General features: G+C 41.6%; 1 protein-coding gene across 2 annotated transcripts in view; it reads right to left on the minus strand.

Moving 5' to 3' along the window:
• Nucleotides 1–3188, minus strand: part of GABRG1 (gamma-aminobutyric acid type A receptor subunit gamma1) — a 65255-nt gene extending 62067 nt beyond the window's left edge. The window contains exon 1 of one of the 2 annotated variants that reach the window (XM_054825427.1): nucleotides 2903–3188. In XM_054825427.1, coding sequence (XP_054681402.1) covers nucleotides 2903–2994 — 92 coding nt within the window. In that variant the 5' untranslated portion in view covers nucleotides 2995–3188. The remainder of the gene's footprint in view (nucleotides 1–2902) is intronic. The other variant, XM_054825426.1, reaches the window with a different exon arrangement.
• Nucleotides 3189–13953: the final 10765 nt, after the last annotated feature.

Below are 13953 nucleotides of genomic sequence, written 5' to 3' on the forward strand. Positions count from 1 at the left end.
TATCAAGTATTAAGAAATCCATGTTGTTATGACAGGCTTAACTCTGATCCAGAAATTTATATGAGAAGAAAATGTAGGGTTTATTATATAAGTATTTTCCTATGAGAAACTTTGAAATGGGAAAGAAAATATTAGTTAACATTTGCACCTACTGACAGTTAGGTTGCAAGGGAGTATTTATCATTGCTTTTTAGAACATCAGGTTTCAAAACTAAAGGGAAGATATGGCCAAAATTAAGTTTACAATATACTGTTAGGGATGCTGACCAGCACATACCATTTAAAGCAGTATAAATTAGAAGAAATTATGCTGCACCTGTATGGTTAGAACTAAGGAAATAATATTAATTATATTGTCAGCTCTTATGCTCTCCCTATGAATTATCTATTTATTTGAGTCCAACAAGAATAATGGGTCTGCTGAACGTTTAGGACTGCAGTGACTGCTGGGTAACTACCCTTTTTCCTGTGCAAAGCTTACAGAGAGGCTCACAGCCCAATTTCTGCTACAGAAGAAAATAGTCCTTCAAAATACTGACTGTGAAGTTACATCAAGTGCATTGGCCATTCTGGTCTCTTTGTAGTGCATGTGCAGAACTGGGGGAAAACAATTGGTTTATGGGGCAGAGTTCAACTACGATGAATCCCCTTGGTGAAGGAAGTTTGGTCTAATGTCACGCTACAGCTGAAGAGGATAAGCTCTTGCTTGTAGTCAATTACCAATTTCCTTGCTCAGGTTTTAGCTCCATTAGTTACACCTGAAGTAACTACTCACACTCAGCACAAAGTACTTTGTGTATAAATGCATACTAGAAGTGATGCAATTTGCAATCTTTTAAAAGTATGTGTTGAAAAAGTGGGTTGGCTCCTGCAAGATTTTTTTTTGGAAAAAGATCTAGAATTGGTGCAGCCTGGACTATTCTTGAGAAAAACATTACTTCTGTGTTGTAATTTGAACTTCAAGGAAAAGCTCTGGATGAAACTACAGAAAGGTATAAAAAGCATACAAATAGTATTTCCATCCTACTTTGTGGTAGGCTGCTAAAGGGAGCTAGAGCTCCTGAGCTCTCTGCAAACACCCCTGAGTTGTAATGCACTACATACCAGGGAATCAGGATCTGAAAAACATGTCCATTTGTGGTCACTTAAAAGAAAAAAAAAAAGGAAAAAAGAAAAATCTCTCAATAACCACCATTTTCCCATGTAGTCTCTGAATGAAAGGCAAGCCTGAAAACAGTTGATTCAGATACATGGATACATATACCAAAGGTTCCATTTTATCTGAGATCTTCTGGAGCACAAAATAAAATAATGCACGGAAGTTACCTCTTTTTCTCACTGAAGACTTCTTATCAACTTATTTATAAATGCTACTGTTAATGAGATTTATACACAATAATCTACACCTAGTACTTTAATCACAACCACACTTTGACAAACAAACAAAAAAAAAACCAACTTTTTTTAGCTGGTCTTCCTTTTTAACTAAGTCTTTGAACTGATAAATTAGCATGCATATTCTTTTCTCTCAAACCACTTGATAATTTCTTTCATACCTGAGCTACAATATGTTCATTAAGAAACATTTTGAAGACACACAGCTGCACTGGTATAATTTCCATCAATGCTTTTGAAAAATATTTCCATAATATGCCAAGGTTTTTAAAGACACAGATTAAGAAAAGTATAATCAGTGGTGTTTCTAACTAGGATAACACATCAGCCTTCTGAAGATGACAGATCAGCTGAGATCAACACACTTCACACAGATTGATAAATCAGCATTCAGTGTGGGGCAGGGGTCTACAGTCTAACAGACCTAAAAAAATGTTTAATAGATTTTTTTCTTCTTTTTTTTCCCCAGCCTTTACACTACAGATTTGCTATATCCTCTTAGAATGACAATTTGGTTCATCGTTAAAAAAAAAAAAAAGACACACTAGGCAACAGTCAAATACCCTTTTAGTACTGCCTTGTGATTTTTATGAGTATAACCTGTGGAATGATTCACATTAGCTCTGAATTATTAATGGCGTTGAATGATCAGATTGCTTTTTGTTCAATTGTTATGGGTACTAACAATACATTTACACAACAGTACTAAACTGTTGTTTCTTCAAGAGCCCTTCAGATCAATTTTGTAACTCTCCCTTAAAATGCACGTTTCCAACTTCTGGGACTTGAGCAGCTGCCCAGCACCACCCCACGCGTGGGCCCAACCCCACTCCCGAGGGCTGCAGAGGCGCCAGCGGGCGCCGTGCAGGATGCCCCGCTGCGCGGGCAGCAGTGACAAAGTACCGGCACCACGAGCGGTGCCCCCGCGTTACCACCGGCTGCTGGACCGGGCTCTTTCACAGAAGCCATCAGCGCCGCAGCCGCTCGCCAGCGAAACTCCAGCCTCTTCCCCCAGCAGCAACCGGCGAGCGAGCGGGGACGGGCAGGCACGGCGGAGGGGAGGTGCCGGCGCTGCGGGGAGCTTCTTGCGCCGGGCGGCAGCCCGCACCGCCGCCCCTCCTCGGGGCGCAGGGCTCCCCCGCCAGCCAGCTGTCCCGGGCCGCCCCCGGCCCGACCCCTGCAGGGGGGGAAGCGCTTTATCCCAGCACCGAGCTGAGCCCGGACTCACCGACTCGCTCAGCGAACAAGTGGAATGCGGCAGAAGTTTTACTTTGCCGGTGCCGGCTTCCCCCGCAGCCGCCCGCGGGACCCTGCGCCGGAGCACATGGGCTTTTTTTTTTTTTTTTTAAGTTTCGCGGCGCGTAGTACGCCTCCTTCCCCCGCCCCCCACCCCCCTCCCCAAGCCCGGCCGGCACCCCCCGAGCTCAGCCCGGGGCGTGATGCTCAGGGAGCTGAGAGCCGGCGGGAGGGTGCGGGCGGCCGGTGCAGGGGTCCCCGCCGTACTCACCCGCTCCCCAGCCGCACGGTCAGCAGCAGCAGCAGCAGCCGGGCCCCGCGGCGGCGGCTCCAGCGGGGCGCGGGGCCCCCCCACGCATCCATGGGCGTGAAGGCGCTCTCCCTTCCCCGAGTTTTCTCCGGAGAGGCTGGGGAATAGCCACCCTGCCAATCCCACCGTTCCCCCCCCCCCGGCACACGTTAGGCAGAGGGAGGGGAAGGGAAGGGGAAAAAAAATATAAAATAAAACACCCAAACAGGTAGGAACCCACTCTACAAGGACCCAGCAACTCGCCCAATAGGCTCATCAGGTTGCTCCATAAATTATCCTAAAAACTGCTGGGCGAATCAATCCCTAGCAGAGGTGGAGCCTCCTTTACTAGAAGGGAAACATGCTTGGGAGAAAGGGTGGCATTGATTTGCTATTTTCTCCAAAGAGGGAAATAAAATAGCTCTTTTATATATATAGATATGCATAATATATAAAATGTTAAATATATATTTAAAGCTATATTATATATATTTAAATCTATTTATTTATTTTTTAAAGCTACTCAGAGGACGGCTTGCAATCTGAGAAGCAGCCCCTCGGCCCTGCCAAGTGGAGACCCGCAGCCGGGAGGAGAAGCGCCGGGGGATGTGCGCGGACACCCGCGGGACTGCGCGGCCCCGCGTCCGGCACGACCGCGATTTTGGGGAGGGCGGCACCAGCGGCGGGGAAGGGGGTGCCCTTCAGCCCCTCGTCCGTCCCTAGGAGAAGGGGCCCACCCCCCCCAGTCGCGGTCCCTAAAGCCGTGCTGGAGGCAGGCGGCATTGCTCGGCGCGCAAGTGCAACCGCGGGAATTCCGCGTACCCAAGAAACGCGAGTCGCGCAAGCCCGGAGGCTGCAGGCGGCTCTGCGCGGCCGCGTAGCGCCCCCGGGGGGAAGGGGAAGGAAAGCGGGCTGTGCGCGGTGCTGCGCTATAAAATGCGCCGGGGTTTGCTACAACATGCAAAACGCTTTCCCCCCTCTACTGCTCCCTCCTCCTGCCTCTCTTGGGAGACCTACAGGGGAAAGTCGCAAAAAAAACCCCAACCAAGCAAATAAACCCTACTATAACCCCCACCAAAAACAAACCCAAGGCAGGAAAAGCAACCGCGGTGGCGGAGACGCGCCGGACGTTCTGCGCTTGCAGCCCTCTTCCCCCGGCGGGGGGGACAGCCAGCGGGACTAGGGCTTAAATAAAGGGTATTTCTTTGCACGGCTTCAGGGTCTGATGGTCCCTCAATGTCTCTCCAACCCAATTATCTGGCCCCGGAGATGTGCCCGCTTGCAGCTCTCTATGGGCCACTCCTGGAGTAACCTGTGCTGCGTGATTCTCAGCGTGAGGAGCTAACCGTTTTATAATCATCGTCATCATCCTTTGAGTCAAGATGTAACTGCACAGAAATGTAAACAATCCCCTATTCAGTGGTTATTCCGATGAAAGGCAGTGCATTGTTTTGGGTTCTCCTGCTTCTTTACACGTCATCATCTGGTTATTATTTTATATATACAGCTTACAGCTGCTTTAATGGTAATTGCTTTAATTTAACTCACCACGCTTCAGAGAGCTGCAGTACATTAAGTGAAAATTCAATGACTTGAAAATTAATAGCCAGTCCTGGGGGTACTGGCAGAAGGTAAAGGCACATATTATTATATGACCTGAGGTCTCTTTATTGGTGGATTAACACAGCAGGCAGCGTCCTAGTGTGATGGCAGAGGCATGAGCTCAGAAGAGAGAACATGCATTTATTACAGAGTAAGTGCAGAAGCTGCTCCCCTGCTGCAGCTGGTGGCACTGGGTCCAAGGAGCGGGATTGCTGTCCCCCTCTGCAAGAAAATAAGCGCAGCCCGTCCCCAAGTCCCCTTCTCTCTGGGAAGTCCTTTTGCCCTGAAAATAGCCGTGGTCCTTAGGTTTATTATGGATTGATCTGTCAAATTGACTGTATTTTCCAACATATGCAATGAACTCTTCTTATGCCTTTGCATTCTGATGTTTATGGAGCCATTAAAACTCTTTACTAGTCTATAAAATTTCATCCTGTCACTAAAATATATTACATAATTAATGTGACTACAGAGAAAGTTCGACATAAGAAGTTTAAGATTACTTACAGGATTACAAGACATCTTCTTTCTACATGAGCAGTTTGGAGCATCTATTTAAAACCACATAGTTTTCACCCCTGTGTAGGTCCAGCAGCTTGCTAACAGTGAAGGAGGTGGAGGCTTATAGCTAAAAAAGCATGTAGCATGAATAGTGAGAAAATAAAATTTTTCATTTCATTTCTGAATTTAGAATGCTAAGGCATATAAAAGTGTCATTAAAAGTAATTTAAAATAAACATCAATTAAATTTCTTAAATGACAGAAGACTAAAGATGATATCAGGACAAGCTGGTTTCAGACAGTCCCAAATCTGAATTTTCCTCATACTTTAATGTAAACAATAGAAATCCATCCCTCTCAAAACTAGAGAAGAAAATATTCCATGAGTAAGTAAAATACAAGATTAAAAATAGGTATACAAATTTTGAAAGGCAAACAGGAAACAAAAATAACAAAAATTCTTTAACTACCAGAAGAAAACTTGAGGGAAAAAAATCATCTCAGATAGTCTGCATTCCTAAGGAACAAAACAAGCAATAAAGGAAAACTGTAAAAAGAGGATGTTGAAGAAAAGCTGGGAAAATTACCTAGATGAGTGTCAAAAGAAGGGAATAATGATGCAGGATAATGAACTAAAGGACCGTGAGTTACAAAGGCCTGCTGATATTCAACAGCCACTTGGTATTGGAACAGCTGACCTAACAACAATATTTAAATTCTCACTTAAAATCATCTTCTCCTGCTCAGAGTTGGAAGGCTGTCTTAAAAAAAAAAAAAAAGATCAGAGGTGAAGAAGGGGGTCAACAGTGGACTTTCAGACCTGCGAGGCATCACTTCAGAAGCAGCAAATTGAACAATGTTAATGTACAAGCAAACCTGTAGGATTCAGATTGCTATTATTATTGAAGAGGCAGAAACCGTAATGGCTTCTGCAAAGGAAAACCACTGTCTCTAACTTCTTCAGTTATGTTTAATGAGTCCATGAATAGAAGAACAGGGCTACATAATTCACTGTCTTTCAAAACCGTTTAAAGTCTATCAGTTATTTATTAAAGGAGCTGCATAGCTATGGGCTGAGGACAGTAATGCCATCTTTCAGAAACTGCTTGAGACTACTATCAGAGCGGTCAGCTTTCCACGTTAAAAAGATGAATCATGAGTTCTTAGGAATCTGCTCTTGAGATTAATTTATTTAACCAATTCCTCACTGAAGTAATGGTTTTAAAGACAAGAAACAGAAAAGTTAAGTCCATAGCAAAAAATAGAGAACACTGATTAATTCATCAGAGTAGAGAAAATTAATTATAAAATGGGAAGTGACTGTATATTGGCAAACAGAAAAAGAAAAATAATTCAGGGTTGAATTTGGTAAAGATTTTAAGTATCTAAATGTAAAATCACATCTCAGCTCTGCTCTTACCTAATAGTGGAAGATCTAGAGAAAGCATTTATATTTAACTGTGACATTTCTTCAGGACTGTAGAGCAGCACACATACAAACACCAAGAAGAGCATTAGTTTGAGCAGCTCAGCACCTAAATTCTGCCCAAGCTCACCTGAAATCTTTCTCTACCCTCCAGCTCTGAGGAATGCAAGATAATAGGATAATTGAATGCAATCAGGGTAGATCATCCCTTTCCTAATTTCTTAAAAGTGTGGGAATGTATTTGGATTCCATACAAATACACCTAACCCTCTGGCACTGTAGAAGGAGCAGAAGGCACTTAGCACAAGCTTGTGATTTCCAGTCTGGAAGCCACCTATTCAACTTCAAGGTATCTACAATCTGTAATGTATCTAAAATGACATGAGAAAGAATGTTCATGCTTAAAGCTGAAGTCCAAATAGAAAGAGAAGGGGAAAAAAAAAAAAAAACAAAACCAAAACTAGCTAATATCACTATATGGGAAAGCATTTATACACTTTCCCAAATAGCACCAAGGCAAGGCCAGTTCAGGGAAACATCCATCCCTCTTTTTTTTCCCCTTTTTTTTTCTTCCCTTTTTTTTCCTTTTTTTTTTTTTTTTAAATAAAAGAAGGAATGAACAGGTTTCCCAGAGAAGTTGTGGATGCCCCATCCCTGGAAGTGTTCAAGGCCAGGTTGGATGGGGCTTTGGGCAACCTGGGCTAGTGGAGGGTGTCCCTGCCATGGCCTGGGGGGTTGGAACTTTAAGGTCCCTTCCAACTCAAACCATTCTATGATTCTATGATTTTGCACCTGGGAGCCTTCACACCTAGTACTGAAAAGCATTTTGATTCCTCAAATTTAACTGTTCAAGACAACAGTGGAACCTAAAACCACCCATATGTAATTTTCCATAGCTGACATCACATATCTGCTGTATTTCTCTTGGACATAAGTACTTTCCTGACAGGAACATGTGAAACTTGATGGCAGGTTTGTGTGTCTGCATAACACTTTGAGTGCATAAAGAGCTTTGAAAATCTAGCCCTAATGGGTGGCCCATCTTCATTCACTGTGCTTGAGGGAAGTTGGTGGTCCTCACTGAGGTAGTTGTATATGGAACACATATCCTGCTGAGAGCAAAGTCATCCAGTACATGGAGAGGGAAGAGAAAATGATTATGGGGTTCTGTCCTCCACCAAAAAAAAGTGTCTACAGTAGCAAGAGCTCAAGGACCATTGCAGCTATGTCTTCAAAAGGGTTGATTCAAATTTACTTAACACATTTTTGGTGAAGTTACATATGCAGACCCTAATTGTGGATGCACAAAGCAACTTCCTGTGTGTACCCTTAGATACCCTTAGATTGCAACAGGTATGCTTATGTGGTTTATGTGCTTGCATTTGAGTAAGCACCAATGCAAGTGCTGTCACAAGCACAGTATTTTAAACCTGCAGCCCAAATGAAAACAGTTACATTCTTCTTAGAGCAATTCAAGAAAAAGCGGTTTAAAATATGCGATAAAACTTTCATGCTTAATCCTACCTGAATGTTTACTTTTAAATAAAATTAAAGAAATATATCAAGGTGTCATACACAGCACAGTAGCCTACTGTTGCAACAGATGTAAAAAACACCTCAAGAACAAAGAAAATTAATGCAAACATTTTGGCAGTGGCTTTTTAAAATGTACCTTTAAAGATGACAATGGTGGATCTCCATGAGAGGAGAACAGAAAGATGCACAAACTTCAGTGCAGCTTTCATATTGTGATTAAAACCACAAAATAATTGGTTCAGTGAAACAGTCAACATCTTAATAGAAAATAAATTATAAAACTCTCACTTCCCATAGCTAAATACCATTTTAATTAAGATTTCATCTCCCATACATTGATTTAACTGCTCACTCACTTATGTTATTCATTAAAATGATTACTAACAGTATGACTTTAGCGGCACTTAAAAATTAAATGAGAGAAGTAATCTCAAGTAGAGAACGACGGATGTAGGAAAGAAGACGACTGCACCCATCTTTACATCCAGAGGAAAGGGGAAGTATTAGAGCATATAAACCAATATTGTTTACATTTAGCATGTTATCCTTCTTCTCCATTTAAGCTAAGATGAAATGAAAAACAAATTGAAGTGTAGGCAGATCTATGGTAACTAGACTGAAGTGTTTCGGTACAGAAAGACAACTTAAAAGCACGTGGTCTATGACTATTGTCATTGCCTTTCACTAGACCTGTATTTTCAACATGAGCCTGAAAACAGAAAGTAAATACATTTTGATCCTTTCTCTTTTACAGGGCATAAATCCACAATCTCTCCATCTTCTTCCCCCAAAGAGCACAATTTTACCTTTGCCTCTCCCTCACCTTTCAAACAATATCCCAGAAAACAGAGGCCAGGGCCCTGGATTTTTCAGGAGCGTGGATTTCCCATCTGCCAAGACACATCTTCAAAGACAGCAGACTTTTCTAGTGAATACGGTGACTGATGAGAAGAGGAATGTGTCATATCTGCAAATGTGAGGCACGTGTATGCTGCAGACAAGGCAAGGAGTCTTACAGGGGACTGTGGCACCAAGATGCACCCTTGTAAGGTAAGTCCAGCTTGGATGACCTCAATGGCGTGGGCGGGAGGCGAGCACTGGTTCAAACTCTTCTCCAGTCTATGCTCTGTTTTCTCTGGCAAGGAAGCAACATGGTTCGCCTCAGTGAACCACAGTGGTGCAAATATACAGAGAGTACTGTACATACATTGGCACTTCAAGTGAAGAGCATGCTTTCCTCACCTATGGAGCTTTAGCTAGCATAAGAGAGGGGTCCTGGAACACATGAAAATGCTTGCAGCATCTTTTTGGAGGTGCTTTCTGGGACTGCTGGAACCTACTGTGCTCCAGCACTAAGGGATCCTCAGTCCGTGGGGCTAGATTAGTGCTAGTCTAAAGTAAAACTCCCCCAAAACACACATGCTGTGGGTGTCAGGCCCTCAGCACCAACTGATTCTAAAGACCTGCTCCTCTTTCACCACCACAGTATTTGCCAGTGCAGCCAAAGCCATGGTGAATCATTAGAGGACTAGGACCCTGGCATGAATCGTGGCAAATCAGCCTGCCAATGTAGGTGCTCCTCAACTTTCAAAATCATATAGCAAAGAGCTCTTTTCTTTTTGCTGATTCCTCTTGTCTCCAGGCAGGATGGAAATTCCCTGCAAATGGTAAGAATAAGAATTGTTTCACGGCTTATAGGATGCTCTCAGGAGACTAATATTTGATTATCTGTCTGGTCTTATTTTGTTAGAGGCTAACAGGGCAGCTGTTCTATCCAACTACTGTGAGCACTTACTGTTCCAGCCAGATCAGGAGGACAAAGACATGTGAAAATGAAAAATAATGGGGCAGGCAAAAGACTGTGGTCTGTACTTTTTCCAGTTTCAAAAAGATTCAGTTTAACTTGGCTCAGCCTTTGTTGAAAGTTGAAAGTGGCTTTTCAGCATACCCTATCCTGACCAATCCTCCTTAGAGTATAAGAAGTTTTTTAATCTGCAAAGCATAAGACATAAAAAGGTCTCTTCATAAGACTGGTCTGTCTGATAATTGAAAAACATTCTCTCCAGAATGTCGATTTAAACTCTTGGTAACAGAATCCCATAGCAAATCTAAATGAAGGGTGATATAATTGCTGTCCAGAACATTAACATTCTCTCTGCAAAATATTATGTCACTTGCTAAACCTCTGCAATTGTTATTAATTGACCTCTAGACCTCTCAATTGTAACAAAAGCCTGAGATATTTAGAAATTGCTTTTTGATGTATTAGGCTGTATTTTTCTGCCTTTGACAAAGGATATATATTCTCTCAAGTTGCACTAATTTTCTCCTTTTCTTCTGCATCTCCATCTTTCTTCTTAAGGTTCTTTTTCCATCTTCCCGTTATAGGTTACTGTAGGACTCTTAAAAAAAAAATTGTTTAATTTCCATTTTGAACACATCGCAGTCATCAGTATCTCCTGTGCTTAGTAGGGAAATAACAGAGCTCTGGCTGTGCTTCAAATTATTTTAATTGTTATTGAGTATTCACTACATAATCAAACAGAACTGTCCTAGAATATAGCTTGCTGTAAACTCAACTGTCAGGTCAATAGATTTATTTGCAGTGGCAGGAATAGGCCAAAATACCTAATGTAAAACCAGCATTGCTTCCAAACTTAATTACTGAGAAAAAAAGAAAAAAACCCAGCCTTCCTCAGTAGTGTGTCATGACAGGTCCTCATTAGATTGTGTAAAGAAAATGCTGTTAATTACCAGTAATCATTTGCTGATGATATCATACATGTCAACATTAAGCAGCATTGAGATAGCATGGAGCTTAAAGAATAAAGAATATAAATATGCATATTCCACTGTGTCAAAATGCAGAAGTCTGCTAATCTCTTAAAGATATATTTCATGGTATGTTTTCAAAACTAATTCATTGAATCATCAATGTAAAAGTGCTTTGATTTTGTTTCTTAACATGTCCCAGAGAAGAGTATTTTTCTCTCTCAAAAGTACCAAAAAAGTAGGACTTGAGGGCTCTTAGTCTTAGGTCTTTTGCTCCTAGGCAAACTCTTGCTTCTGCAGTTGTCTTTAATCACCGACTTGCATGTCTAGCATCTGCATATGATGAAAATTCATCATTCTAGCATGACAAAAAATCATTGCTGTGCAGAGATAATTCTTGTGAATGACGTAGAATTCAACTATTTTTAAAAGTGGAAGAATTATCTTACGGTTTATCATATGCTCTCAGGAAGGTCATATCAGTTACGATTATCAATACCAATTCACCGTTTTGATTGGAGACTAATGGAACAGCTGTTTAGTTTGTGTCACTGATGACTATTATTCTTGGGTATGATCTTTCCCTGGGGTACTTCAACCATTCTCCTGAAAGTATCTCTTAAAATAATTCCACTGACAAGATTGGTGATATTCATATTATCTTCTGCTTCAGCTGTGTTGTAAATGTTACTCTGGATGTTGGAGTGTTGATTTCCGTAATAGGTGTTAAAAGCATTGCATGTTTTTCTGAAGCTTCACCTCAGTTACCACACTGTATTAGCCATGTAAAACAGATTCTTTATGTAGTCTGAAAAATATCATTATAATTTAATCTGATTTAATAAAATAAAATGTAATTTAAAATTAATTTTCTAATCTATTTTGTTTCATAGTTCCTTTAGTTTAAAATATTTCTTCTAAACTACTAATCCTTTTTCACCATTAAATACTCATTATCGCCTGTCAAAATGTGGTCCACCCAGAGGCTAGCCTTGCTCTTTAGGAAGTATTGCAAAGACTGCAGTGTGTTAATAGCTGCCAATCTCAATGTCTCACAGGCTTATGACACGTGTCAAGTAGAAGCTGCCACTCGTGCAGAATTTGACAATGTGTCCCATAGCTGAGGAATTTCCACCATCCATCTTCCCCAGCTCTTTATCATATCCCCTCTTCCTTCCAGATCAGTGCCAGGACCTGGATGTCTATTTACAAGAGAGTTTGCAGCTCCTCCTGGATCACACTCTTTCTGCTAAGAAAAGATTATTTTAAGAGGACCGTACATGCACTTCTGTTTTTCCAGCTTGTATCTTCCTCACTCAAAGTATCTACTATCAGTGACTTTGTATAATTTCTTAAACTACCTCATTAAATTTCAGTGGTGGTTGCACACACTTCACCTAGTTAAAAGTGTAGCGTTTGAGTGGAAAATCTTATGGAAAGACAAAAAATGACAGAAAGATATAAAAGCAGTCACTCGTTTCAGTGTTTTCTGCAGAGCCTAGTGTCCGTCGTGAGCCCTGCTTGCCTTTGCTCATTCTACAAATTTCTTCCAGTAAATTGCTGTCGTCTTCTGATAAAGTCCTGCCTCCAGGTTTTGACATTTATGGCCTGGGTTATGAGCACTACCTGAAGTCCAGCTGCGCTCTCTAGGTGAATCATGGCACGAAGGAGAGACTTTGCTTTTAGCCAGTCCCAGACTTTGCTGTAGCTCCATAATCTGGGTTTGTAACAAAATCAGATCTGCCCCTTGGAATAAATGTAGCACAAAAGGAACAGACACATTCATGCTATGTCTTGGCCTTGAGTTACTGCCACATTATGCTGAGCGGTAGCCCCTGTGTAAGCCTCAGATAAAGTGAGTCATAGCTGCACAAATACCAGGGATTGCCAGAGCCTACTGCAATTGCAAAATACTTTTGAATAGCAGTGGTGTAGTCTCTTGCCAAATAGATATCGCAGAACATTTTTCTCATGGTGAGTAAACACCAAAACCTGTCTTTAAAAAGTAAAACCACTTGCCTTCTTGGGATGATGGAGATTCTTGCTAGCAGCATGTATTCTTGCTGAAGCCTTATGCGAATGTCATAGCCAGGAGCACCTATTTCTTGTTTGGACTCAGAGTAAGCTGCCTATTCACGAGCATATCATCTTCAAGACTTGTGACAACCTGGTGACCTTACACACTGCATCTGTTGAGGACAGATGAGTTCATTAATCCTAGTCAAGTCCTTGATGATTATGAATGTATTGAAAATAAATCCATAGACTAAAGTGCAGCATAGAATAAATCCATAGACTAAATTGCAGCATAGAGTTTTCATAATATAAAATGGTGGGACATCTTACTAGATGTAGCTAATGTAATCTTACCTAATATATGCTGTTGTGATTGCATTTTTTTCTTGTTTAGAGGCATTTCAAGATAGAAGGATAAGTTTTTATCCTGTAAGAATGATCCCTGAAATATTGTCAAATTTTCCTTGGAGTTGTAATCTAGGTAAAAATTTTCACTATACTGAAACAATCTTACTTCTTTTATCTATCCATAGGAAAGAACAAAAAATAAACTTTTTAAAAGTCATCTGCATGGTTTACTAGTATGTGTATTTTGAAAGCAAGGTGATTAAGTCCAAGTCATAGTTTATCTTCAGAAAGGGTCAACTTGACCTCATTAATATCAGTGTCTACAAATGGAAAGACGCTCCTGAGAATAGGCAAAATTATGTCAGCAGCCCCGTGCTAACCTAAAACTAAACTGATTTATTAGCCTAAATTATTTAAGCTACCACATTTCTTTACGAGTGCATATGCCTTAGGAGTATGTGGTGGGTTGACCCTGGCTGGGGGCCAGGTGCCCACCAGAGCCGCTCTCTCACTCCCCTCATTCACTAAACAGGGGAGAAAAAGTATAACGAAATGCTTGTAGGTCGAGATAAGGACAGGGAGAGATCACTCACTAATTGTTGTCACAAGCAAAACAGACCGAACTTAGAGAGGAAATTCATCTAATTTATTACTAGGCAAAACAGAGTAGAGGAATGAGAAAATAAAATCAACTCTTAAAACACTTCCCCCCACCCCTCCCATCTTCCCGGGCTCAACTTCACTCCCGGCTTCAACCTTCCCCCCCTCAGCGGCACAGGGGGACGGGGAATGGGGGTTACGGTCAGTTCATCTCACGGTGTTTCTGCCGCTT

The sequence above is a fragment of the Grus americana genome, chromosome 4 (assembly GCF_028858705.1).
Source record: "Grus americana isolate bGruAme1 chromosome 4, bGruAme1.mat, whole genome shotgun sequence".
NCBI classification, from domain to species: Eukaryota; Metazoa; Chordata; class Aves; order Gruiformes; family Gruidae; genus Grus; species Grus americana.